This window comes from Empidonax traillii, unplaced genomic scaffold, assembly GCF_003031625.1.
Source record: "Empidonax traillii isolate 1590-97213 ecotype Southwest subspecies unplaced genomic scaffold, ASM303162v1 scaffold171:size1303362, whole genome shotgun sequence".
NCBI classification, from domain to species: Eukaryota; Metazoa; Chordata; class Aves; order Passeriformes; family Tyrannidae; genus Empidonax; species Empidonax traillii.
Window position 1 is genome coordinate 532,224 of NW_020955364.1, and position 12,153 is coordinate 544,376.

General features: G+C 52.7%; 1 protein-coding gene across 2 annotated transcripts in view; it reads left to right on the top strand.

The window, feature by feature from the left end:
* The first annotated feature begins 1,225 nt into the window (after positions 1 to 1,225).
* MXI1 (MAX interactor 1, dimerization protein) overlaps positions 1,226 to 12,153 on the top strand; it is a 58,218-nt gene continuing 47,290 nt past the window's right edge. The window contains exon 1 of one of the 2 annotated variants that reach the window (XM_027885728.1): positions 1,226 to 1,504. In XM_027885728.1, the coding sequence (XP_027741529.1) occupies positions 1,321 to 1,504 (184 nt within the window). In that variant the 5' untranslated portion in view covers positions 1,226 to 1,320. Of the gene's footprint in view, positions 1,505 to 11,761; positions 11,876 to 12,153 lie in introns of those variants that run through there. The other variant, XM_027885729.1, reaches the window with a different exon arrangement.

Sequence of the window (12,153 nt, forward strand, 5' to 3'; positions counted from 1 at the left end):
GAGCTCCATCTGCCCGGGAGGTACCAATTAACACTTAGTAATACGGCATTTTTAAACGCCACCACAACCTCTCTTCTCTCCTTCCCTCCAGTGCTGATCCCTGGGAGGCTGGTGAGCCCAGTGAGGCCCATGGAACCCCATGACAGCCAGGCTCGAGCAGGTCCCCACGCCCCAGTACATCTCAGGGGCAATGCTTCACCCCGGCCGCTCCCATAGGGCTCCTCAATGGATCCAGACCAACCCAACCGGACAGGCAGGAGCAGGATTTCCTGCTGCCAACATAGTTCCGTGGCTCAGGTGATGGAAGGGGAGCCAGGAGGGTGTTGGAGGTCACTTGTTGCCGGTCCGGTCACAGTGTGGTTCACTCCTACTCCCTCAGAATTCATGAGATAGCAAACAACTTGTGGAAGTACAAATCCTTGCCCTCCTCCTTGGTCTGGGTGAGGTCCTGTGCTCCCAGGGTGCACACGCTCTTTCTCACCTGCCTGACTGCAAAACAAGTGGGAGACAAGGATATGCCCCAAACACAGTGCTCAGCTCTGACCCCAGGTCTTCAAGGATGGACATGGGGGCAAGGGGGGTAGGTTAGTGCATCCCTTGCCTGCTCTCTGCCTTTGACTGCTCTAGAAAAAAAAAAAAAAGAAAATTGTTAATTGCTTTTGGAGTCTGAACCCAGACAGGGCTTTCTGGGGAGCGCTGCTCAATAGAGGAGGAGTAGTTCGGAATTAAACTACTTGTGCTTCCTGCCGAGGAGTTGGGGGCTGTGCCTACAGTGCTGGCCCCATCGCCCCCAAGGGCTGGGCTGTCACCCTGGGTTCCCCAGCAGGGACAGACCCTCGGGCAGTGGCAGGAGGTGAGACGGGGTGACAACAGGCCTGGCTGTGCCTCTGTGTCCCGGGTGCGGGCGCAGCCGGACCCCCCCACGTCCCCCGCTACACCGACACCACTAGTGATACCCGGGGGCGCGGGGCCACCTTCGCCGGCGCCCCTTTCCAGGGGGTCGCTCGGGGCTGCGGGGCTGCAGGACATCCCGGGGCTGCTGCGGGGCGACCCTCCGCTCCCCCCCGCTCCGGTCCCAGCCCGGCCCGGCCCCGCGGCCGCCCCCCCGCGCCGGGCGCGGCGCAGCCGGCGGCGCTCGCACTCCGCAGGCGCGGCCGGGCCGGGCCGCCCCGCCGGGGCGCGGGGGGGGCGGGACGGCGGCGGCTCGTGGGGCGACACAGCGGCGGCAGCGCTGGGACCGCGGCGGCCGCCGGGCTCGCCGGCACACGGGCGGGTGGACGGACGGACGGACGGACAGACAGACGGGGAGGCGGCGGGGCGATGGGCAAGCGCGGCCGGCCGCGGAGGGAGCCGCGGGGCGAGGGGGCGGCCGGCGGGGCCCGGTGCCCCCTCGGGGACATCTGCAACACGAGCCCCGCGGCGGGCATGGACACCTTCCTCTACAACGTTCAGGTGCTGCTGGAGGCCGCCAGCTACCTGGAGCGGATCGAGAAGGAGAATAAAAGTAAGTGCGGGCTGGCGGCCGTGACCGCGGCGCTAGAGTGGGGGGGGGAGTCAGTCAAAGGGGGAGGAAAAATAATAACCCAAACTTTGGGCTGGCTGCAGGGGCCAGGGGCGCAGTGACAAAGCGTCGGCCTGCACCCCCTGCAGAAGGGACGTGCGTGCGACCCCCCCCGTCGCTGAGGCCACGGGCCCCGGGGGGAAAGTTTGGGATGGAGAGCGGAGCGGGATGGCGCGGGGAGAGGGGGGGGCGCATCGCCGCTTCTCGGGGAGAGCGGGTTCGGCGGGGGCACCGAGAGGGGCCGGGGGGGCGACGGTCCCCGCGCGGACACGGGGCCGGTGGCGGAGCCGGAGCGGCGGGGGAGGAGGCAATGACACGTCCCCGCTCCCCCCGCCGGGGCATGGGCAGAGTCACGTAGGCAAGTGGCAGCGCTCGCCAGGTAGCCGGCGGGGAGGGGAGGGCAGGGCATAGCAGTGCAGGGCAGGACGAGCGCCCGGTGCGGGGCGGTGGCCAGCGGCGCCGCTAGCCTCCCGCTCCGCGAGCGCGGAGGGGTGCTGCGCGTAGCCTGCGGCTTTTCCCCTGCGGAGCGCGCTCCCCGAGTGGGGCCGCGGGCTGCTGGGGACGGCGGCACCGCGGGCAGCAAGGGCATTACGAACAAAGGGGCGGCCGTGTCCCGCGGCGGAGCAGAGCGGGGCGCGGAGCCCGGCGGAGCGCTCAGCCCGCACTGCCCGCACACCCGCGGCGCGCGCCCCGCCCCCGCGGGCGGACACATGGCTCGCACATGGAGCCAGCGCGCCGCGCTCATTGGCTGCCGCCGCACCGGGGGCGGGGCCGAGGGGCCCGCGCGGCCAATGAGCGGCGCCGGGGTCCCCCGTGTGACGTCACGCGTTGCCGAGCGGAGCGGGGCCGTGCGGGGGGGCGCGCGGCCGGTGCGGGGTTGGGGGGGGGGAGGCTCGGCCCGAGGGCTTCGGGGACCGGCGGGCCCGGGGGTGGCACATGCGGAACCCACCGGGAACCTCGGGCTCCGCTCCACTACCGCCGGCCTGCCCCTTGTTTTCCTCGGGATTCTCTGTTATTCTTTGTTTTAGGCTTTATTTTGATTTTTTTTTTCAAATTTTCTACACTTTTTTTTTCACATTTTCTACTTATTTTTTTTTTTACTCTTTGATTTTTCCTCTCTCCTCCCCAGTTTTATGTTTTTAGGTTTGTTGGGGGTTTTTTCCCCCTTTTTTTCCTCCTCTCCGCGGAGCGTGTGCTGCGTTTTCTTTTCCGTTTAACTTTACAAAGGGATCAGCGTGTCCCTCACCGCGCGTCTCCATCGCTCCATCACCCTCCCCTCGCCGCTCATCCCCTATGGCAGCTATAGGTCCCATGCAGGTGACGATATAGGGTGCCCTTGTTCTGCGGGAGCAGCTGCGTGCACTGCTGGGATCCCACTGCGGAAAAGCTGCTCTGCCGCTAAAGCTGCAGCCGAAAGCTCTTGTTCTTTGCTTGCCCGGAACAAATCCAGGCTGCTTTTTTCTGTTTTTGAAAGTTGAATTATTATCGGGGTAGGATTTTTTTTTCCTCGTGTGCTCATTGTTGTTTCGTAATGAATCTGCAAAACCAAGTGTCTGAGGAGCTGAGCTGCACCGCGGCCAGCGGCTGCGAGCAGGGAAATGACAGGAGACACCAGCCAGAATTGGGTTTGCATGTGAAAACAGCAGCACCCCTGGTTTGGAAATCGAGTGTGAGACCGCTGGTTTGGGTTTGTTGTTTTTCTCTTGTTGTGAAGAGGAACTGTCGAAATCATGGGGGGGTTTTCAGAGGATGGGAGGATAGAATTTTTCTTGCTGTTGAGATGGGTAGTATCTGATCTTTTATATGTTCCATTTAAAAATGCATCATATTATGCAGTTCCTTGTTTGGAACTGGAAAATGAGCAGGACAGCAGGATACAGCATTTTTTATTGCCAGATTTTGAAAAGAGGTTTTTGCATCCAAACAACTTCATTCCTGAGCACTTGTTTTCACCGAAGCTTTCACTGGTAATCATTGTGGTCATAATACTGAAAATCGTCGTTTTTATTAGGCAATTCCGCAAAACCTTTCAATATTTTAATTTGCAATCAGGACATTTTAGATTGAAAAGTCCCATTTAACCGAAGGTTCAGCTATTGAACGTGCTCTTTAGAACGTGACCGTCATAAACCAGGCAGCTTTTACGTGTTGCTCCCAAACAAAGAAAAATGCTGCTGGGATTGGAAAACAATCTCTGAGCGTTACTGGCCCTGTCTAAACTAAGGAACAGCTGCAGAAGCGGGAGGGTTGTATCCTAATGTATATACATTGCCTTGCTGGGAAGAGATTTGCATGTGGAGCTCAGGTTATTGCACCAAGAGAATGCTGTGCCCTTTCATCTGCCAGTGCAGGAGTGATTGCTCAGCGCACCCCATTCTGGCGGCCTGGCAGAGACCTTGGCAATGACTGGTCACTCCTCGTTACAGCCTCTGACCTAGCAATTAGCAATAACAGGGGAGACCAGCTCAAAAAAGTTTGGTGATGGAGACTGCCAAACTCGGTCGCAGTCAGACGTGGTGCTCACCTGCTTCCTGCAGGATGCCCAGGTCATTTGACCACGGTGTTACGCAGGGCTGTAATGAGCTATTTTGGTGTTACTCCCATCAGGAAGGTGGCTGAGTCACAGCCCTGTTGTGCCAGGTGCTGTACACACAGGGGAGTGACAGTGCCCTGCCCCAAGGAAACTCAGTCTTAAAAAAATAAAGGTGACAGGTAGATGTTTGTCTCCTCCTGGCCAGGATGGGTGACAGGAACAGAGCTGGGTAAAGCACTAGGATGCTGATTGGGATCAGCATCACAGATGTATGTATGGAAGCTTTGGCTTTGGTAGCCAAAGGAAGGAACTTAAGGAAGAATTGTTATGATTGGGTGAGCTCAAGTGGTTTTCCTTGTAGTTATACAGTTTCTGTGTCCTCATTTGTTCTTCCAGGGCTTTACTGGCTGTGCCAGGTTATTCACCCTTTCAAGACACTGTTCCTAGCAAGAGTGGATGCTCTTTCGTAGAGGGATCTCCTGAGAGGAAAACACAACCTTCTCTCTTGTGGATCCAAACTCTTTGATATCCCAGAGTGTGCATGCCACACCTTCTGGTGGTAGAGGAGCTTTTCAGCCCTTTTTGGCCCCCCAAAACACACCACTTTCCCACCCCTGCTTGCAGGTCAGTAGTGCAAGGCAGGCAGCAGAGATTTTCATGTCTAGGGCAAGACTTTCAGATAAGACAGGAATTTCCTGCCAGCTTGATGTCCAGGGAGAAATAAAGAGATGATTATGGTTATTTTTTTTTTTACATTTATAGGTTCCATGTCCCATCATCGTGGTCGTGAATAGTAGCAGAGGGGCCATGGGTTGTCTGGACAGTGTGGAAACAGAACCGCCGGGCAGAGAGCCATGGAGCGGGGTGGGATGTACTGTCAGGGCTATGGCAGGGGAGGCTGTGCTTCAGGAGTGGCCTTTCAGCACCAGCAGCGAAGCCACCCTTGTAGTATTTGCTTACCTTTTTAAAAAATTGGAATAAAAACTACTTATATTACAGTATGGTGACAGGGAAGATTAGAGTATCAGACTCCTTGGAAAAACTGGAGTATTTTACCTACTGAAATATAGCTGAATTATTTTTCCACTTGAGCCTCTGGAAATGAGTAACAGTGCTGCCTGCCTGCTTGCTGCAGTTTTCATGGCGAGACCACAAAACCCAATCCCAACACACCTTGCCAGCTGACATGTATGGGTTTCCAAATGACCTGTTTCTAGAAATTTAAGCTTGGTATCTAAGGAATAGAAACGTCACATGAAAAAAATTCCAGTAGCTGTTTTCAGAAGTGAAAGTTGTGCTCAGGGCAGCTCTGTTGGTGTATCTGTAACCTCTGCAAATGCTACTTTCATGAATAAGCGTGGCTGGAAATGTAGCAGCTGAAATGCTGGAGTTTGGAAGATGTTTTTAGAGGGATCTGGAGTAAGCTCAGCTGAAGTTCAGTATGTGCCAAGCCAGCCCTCTGTGTGTGTGGAGTCACGTTTTTGTCAATAGGAGTTGCGTAAACATGTGATGAATCCTTCGGATATGATGACTTATCTGTAATAGACATGGTGTGTAATACATGCTGATCTCACTACAGATACAGATCTGTGTTGCCATATCCTCTTCCAAAAGCATGAAGGCAATCAACTCACTGTAACAGGGGTGACAAGTTCACAAGTCTAATAGAGATGTGCACGTGTGGGACAGTAGACTTGGGGCCCTCACAAGAGCCAGCTAGATCTGCTTCAAGTGCTGGCTATGTTTATTGATCTTCTGACCGGGAATAACAAATGGGTGACCTTAGATTTGTCTTTTGCTCCTGAATAATTCTCTCCAAAGGAGAGGAAAACTGAACCTCGAGGGTGAGTCAACAGTATCTTCATCGTGTGGCTTCTTCCATTGTTTATGTGCTGTTTAGGGTCTTTTTTTGACAAGCCAAAGAAATATCAGAAACCTCTAATTAGTGGAGGGCAGAAGAAGCTGAGACTGCCTTTGGTCTGTGTGCAGAGCTCCCACTGAATTAATGAGAGCTGAACACGTGGCTCAAGGTCAGTGTGGATGGTCTTGGATCTCACAGTGATGTGATATATGGAGCAGTACAGGGCCCCTTTATTTATATATTTTTCATCCAGCTCACAATAAACCCCTTTCATTCCTCCTAGTTCATGACCTGGCCATGGTGATTCATGTTTTAGCCACTTCCAGGTTGGGTTATTTTGACTCAGGCTGTTTGGACCTCAGCTTAAAATTCAGAAGGAAGCCACAGCAGGAGAAATGATAGGGCAGAGGTAAAACCATGGGACTGTGCCAGAAGGGCTGCTGAGAACTGATCGTATCCCGTGTCAGCAGAGCATCCTGAGAGCTGGCAGAGAAGCACCTTCTGCCACTGGCTGAAGAACCCTACCTTCTTATTTAGCTAAAGGACCCCATCCTGTGTATGATTTTTTTTTTCTCTTATGGAAAGTCCTCTTAATTTTGCAGTTGGATCAGTTAAGTGACTGAATCAAGTCACAGAGTGAGTCACTGACTCAATATAAATTGGGGCACAGCACAGGCCTGAAAACAGCAGCACATCTCCTGGAGAGAAGGAGCAAGTAGCCCAAAGAGCCAGTAGACCTGTGGCTTTTACTTTATTGATTGGCAGAGCTTGATCTTTGAATCTGAGTGAGAAATACAGCATGCGCTTTATTTCTGTCCAAACTCTTGAATATCCAGGTGGTTTGGTTCTGAGCAATGTCTGTCCTCACTGGTGGATGGGTTCCAGATACCAGTGGGAGTGCTGAAAGGGGTTATCTGATGCCTTGTGAAAGAGGCAAGCTCCCGGATGAGAAATGAGGCCACATCCTGTAGGCAGCGTGGGGCCATTAGTGAAGGTATTGCAAGCCTTGGAAGGGTGCTGAGTAGGTGGGACTTGGGATGCTCTCCGGTCTTCTGCTGCAAGTCCTCTGATGCTGAGCCATTATAGTCATGAGTATAAGAATAGAGACTCGTTTGTTAACACTATGTGCTGATAAATGGGATATTTAGATGCTGTTCCCCTCACTAGAGAAGCAGGAGTTTTATGGATCTGCTGTCCCCAGAAATTTGGGGAATCAGTGAATCTTTGCACTGCTTTGAGAGCACCAGAAAATGGATTCTGCTGGGGATTTCTCTTCATGCCTTGATTGCAGGAGTTTTAGGTTTCAAGGCTTTGAAAACAATATTAAGGGCTTGCAGGGTTTTTGTGAAGGTGGGCAAAGGAAGCTCTTGTGACTGTTGCCATCTTTATGTTGTTCCGAGAGGGTGCAAAGAGTTGGGGATAGAAGGATTTTAGCAAAAACCAACAAAGGGATGGAAAACAAGGCAGTTCAGCCAAAGGGATTGCCCTTATTGAAAATAACTTCCAAAGCAGAGCATTGTGTCATTTCTAAGCTTTGTGTTCAAAGCAGAGGGTTGGGCATCTTGATTCGTGAGACGTGTTCCTGTTCTACCTCTGGCTTAGGGTGTGTCTTCATATGAGCAATTATGCTGCTTATACCTCAGTTTCCCTTCCTGCAGAGTGGAAAGAAAATAGCTAAAATCATTTCAGTTTTGCGAAGCCTAAAACATTACTTTCTGGAAAGCTCTTAGAAAATTTCCCTGATGGAAGATGTTAGTTTAATGCAAGTGATGATGATGTTGGTAAAAAACAGATCACATCTGTTGTACTTGATGAAAATAGTACAGCAGCATTTCAGATGTAAATATTAATTGATTTCTGCACTGCAGATTTCTTCTTGGATATTTAAATTATTGCTAAGGAGGAGGGAAAGGCTATCAGGGAGATTAACAAATCCATTATTAAGGATGGAAATGGAGGGTTGCCGAAGTGCCATTTAATAAAATGTAAAAAGCCCCTTTCTAAAGGGCGAAGCAGCAGAACACACAATGCAAGTGAATCACAGCTGCCAGAAGGGATGCCAAGCAGCAAGCACTTATAATCAGAAAACTGTACTTACAGATCATTCGGAGCCACTAAATTAAATGATCTCATTCTCCCCTAAAATACTCTTCCCTTAGCCCCTCCCTCTTGTTGCCTGTGGATTGCTCAACCACATTTAAAATCTGACTTTGGGGGCTTTTTGGTCAGCAGTTGAATAGCATTGGGCCTCTTCGTGCGATTCACTTTCCACCCACTTTTGTTTCTGTCACATACAACTCTGGCATTTTGCAGGCTGACCTGCCCACACGAGCACTTGGGATGGCAACTGAAAGATTTTGCAGATCTGCTGTGGCTCTACGGCTGGCTTGCCTCCTCTTTAGGGCTCTTTCTTTGGGAAGATGTCCCACAGTTTATTCTCAAATTTGTCTTTGTTTCATACATTTTTTTTTTTCTAATTGGACGTTGTTTACTTCAGAAACAAAGACTTGGAAGCTGAGCTGAAGTGTAAATGCAAGAGCTGATCCTACATCGTTTCACACAGAACTGATCCTGCTGTTCCTTCATTTCAGAGCTGTTTTAATTCACCATGTATATCGGGGTCCCCCTCCATCCCACTCTGTTATTTTATATATAGACCTTCAGGAGGCTGACAGTTGGATATGCTCCTAATCTGCCCCTACATTTTCCAGCCATGGCTTTCCCTTTGTAATCCCTAGAGTGGCACTACACATCTCCGAGTGTGCCATTAGAAAAGCTAGTGGCAGTGGATGCTGACAACAACCTGTTTTGCAGTGATTGTGGGGCTTCATCATGAGTTTGGGGGTTGGAGTTGTGGGGTTTGTTGTTTGGCTTTTTTTTTTTGATGTTTAGTATTGCTAATCCTGAGAGGCAAATGGCTCTGTGGTTTGGAAAGCAGGTTAGAGGCAGCACAGTTAGAGCCCAGAAATGCTCTTGTGTTAACTTCACTGTTGCAGAGAGGTCTGTGCACCTGCGTCCTTTTTGATAGTCCAAGATGATATAAGTAGTCCCAGAGATTGCTCAAATTTGGAATTTTCCATGTGCTTTTAACAATCTGCTCTATGGGCAGTTTCCAGTGTAGAAACAAGAGGTGGGGAGAGTACTTCCTTCCCTGAGTTCTCCCCCAGACAAAAAGCAGTCTTTACACGTGCTGTGGTCTGCCTGGGTATAGGTACGTGAGTGGAGGCTGAGGCTGGGAGTCCGAGTGAGGGCTGGGACTGGCTTTCCCACAGAGCAGAAGATGGAGGTACGTCCCTGGAGGTGTCCCAGCTTCCTGTATTCTTCAAGTATTCCATCTCAAGAGAAACAAAACAAAACAACCCTTAGAGACTTAGAGATGAAAAGGACTGTGTATGGACTGAATAGTGGTATTATTTTTACCTCCATCAGCTGCAAGCCTGCAGTTTTCTGAGGAAACCTCAGAAATGGTGAATCAGCGAAATGTGTTTAAAGAAAAGTTAGCTACCCTGAATCCACTTTTTTCAGGCCTTCTCAAGTTGAATGCTGCCAACTCTTGCAACTTCATCACGAGTCTCCTGATACTTTGTGCTCTGCCTAAAGCCCTTGCACACACCATTAGTTGAGAATCTCTGCTTTTCTGGGTTTTTTTTCAAGGTACTTCTCCATCTCCCATTCTGATGTGGAATGCTTGCAGATGTAATCAGTCATGGCCTAAAGGTTCAGGCCCGTGAAAATAATCCCAGTTAGAACTACAAAACAGTCTTTAGAGGGTTTCTCAGTTCGAAATTCAGATTTTTACTATGAATGTTCTGATTCTAATTTTGAATGCTCTCTGATCATGTCCTTTTTGAGTAAGACAAATGTTTTAGAGACTGGTATCATACAATTAAATGTTAACAGGTTTTTAAACTCCATTTCAGCTAATGTTGAAGTTGGTAAAATTCAGTCACAGAAGTGATACAAAGATTTTTACCTGTAGGAAAATCAGGATGTAAATACATTATTAAAATGCTCAAAAGAGTGATCATACTGGCAGGTGTAAGTGTGGCAGAATTCATTAAAATGTTGAGATGGTCACTGTTGTTACTTGTTAATGTGCTGCTTCAGGTAGAGTGAGATTGCTGTCTGTGATGTTGCTTCTCTATGCTCTCAAAGGGCTGCGTTCACACTGAAAAATGGGTCTTGCTCCTCAGCCTCCCATCAGAAACGCTGTTTCAGCCACTCCAGGTGGGAATTCCCTGAGCCTGGCACCTTATCTTTAGTTACATCTCCACAGGTGAGATGTGGAAAGCTCCCACCCTGCGGCTGCAGTTTTACCTTTTGTAGCCTCTCTGCTTCATCCTTGCCATAGGCAGTTCCACGTGTGGAAAGCCCGGGTGTTTGTACAGAGAGGAATGAAGTGGCTGCTGAAGTCCTGCACTCTAGGCGATTGCTGCCTTGCCCCCAGTGTGTTGGTGGAGTGTGAAGCTCTGGCCTGGGAGCTGCTGTGATGTACCCAGTGGCTGCTGACCACTGGTGGCTTCCCCAGCTGGTGGTGGCCCAGGAGGAAGCCACCATTTACAGCTGGGTATATGGATTGTGAGTCGTGTGCTGCTGGTACACTGGGGACTGCAAGTTGGCAGCGAGGAAGGGAGGGAGGACAGGGCAAACAACCATCTCTTCAGTGCCTGGGTGGGCACGGAGCCGTCACCTGGAGTGCTGTGTCCATTTCTGGGCTCCTCAATACAAGAGAGACATGGAGTTCCTGGAGCAGCTTCAGCAAAGGGCTGCAAAGTTGATCAAGAGCCTGGAGAAATCTCTCTTATGAGGCAGGGCTGAAGGAGCTGGGCCTGTTCAGCCTTGAGAAGAGATGATTGAATGGGACTTCATCCATGTATATAAGGGAGGACGTGAAGAGAATGGAGCTGGACTCTTCTCCGTGGTGCTGAGCAATAGGACAAGAGGGAAAGGGCAGAAATTGATGCACAGGAAGTTCTACCTGAATATGAGGAAGAACTTCTTTACTGTGCAGGTGACTGTGCACTGGAACAGGTTGCCCAGAGAGGTGGTGGAGTCTCCCACACCGGAGATATTTCAGAACCAGATGGACACAATCCTGTGCCACGTGCTGTAGGATAACCCTGCTTGAGCAGGGAGGTTGGAGCAGATGCCCCACTGTGGCCCCTTTCCAACCTGACCCATTCTGTGACTCTCTGACCTCAGACCACCGCCACCATCCCCTCGGGGTCTGGGTGGGCGCGGAGCCCTCCCCTTGAGGCATGAGGGCAACACAGCCCTCACCCCCGGGAGGTGTTTCCTGTGCGCGTCGATGCCCCCGCACGCTCCGCCGATCCCCGGGTGCTCCCGGGGACTGCATTTCCCAGCCCGCCCCGCTCCGCCCCGCCCGCCGTGAGCGCCGGGCAGAGGTAAACAAAGTGCTGCGCGGCGGCGGGCGGGGCGGCGGCCGCAGGGGCCGGTCCCGCCGCGGGGCTGCCTGGCCGGAGCGGCCCGGGGGGGGTGGGATCCCGGCAGGGCCCGGGCTGCGGGTAAATCCGGGCTGGCGGCGGGCACAGCGCCCGGGCGGGCGGTGGGCACGGGGCAGGGGCAGGGATAGCGCTCGCCGCGCTGCCGCCCCCGCCGGGAGCATCCCGGAGCGGGTCCTTCCTCCGGCATTTCCTCGCGTGTTCCCCCCTTGCCACCCCTCGCCCTCCCAGGAGAGCCGTCCCCCCGGCACGGTGTGACGAGGCCCGGGCACTGGGCAGAGACGGCGATCCCCGGCGCCTCCCCGCCGCAGCCGCCCCCGTCTCCATCGGGGGAGCCGGGAGCGTGGGGGCGGAGGGCGGCCCGGGGCGGCGGAGCCCCCCGGCCATGGAGCAGGTCCAGATGATCAACATCCAGCGGCTGCTGGAGGCGGCCGAGTATCTGGAGCGAAGGGAGAGAGGTAATGGGGGGGAGGATGGGTCCTGGGTGACAGCCCTCCGTGAGGGGAATGGGGTTGGGGTCAGATCCCCACGGAGGGGGGAGAGTGACCCCGGAGAAGGGATCAGAGCGAGTGTTTTGCTGGTGGAATGGTGGTAAATAGCCAACAGGGAAGGGTTGGATGAGGGATAAGGCTGACGGATCCTCTTGGAGGTGGTGGATGAGGTGGAATGTTTTTGCAGAGTGGGGGAGATTGAGATGGATGCGATTTCTAGAAAGAAAAGGGGAGATTGGTGTGAA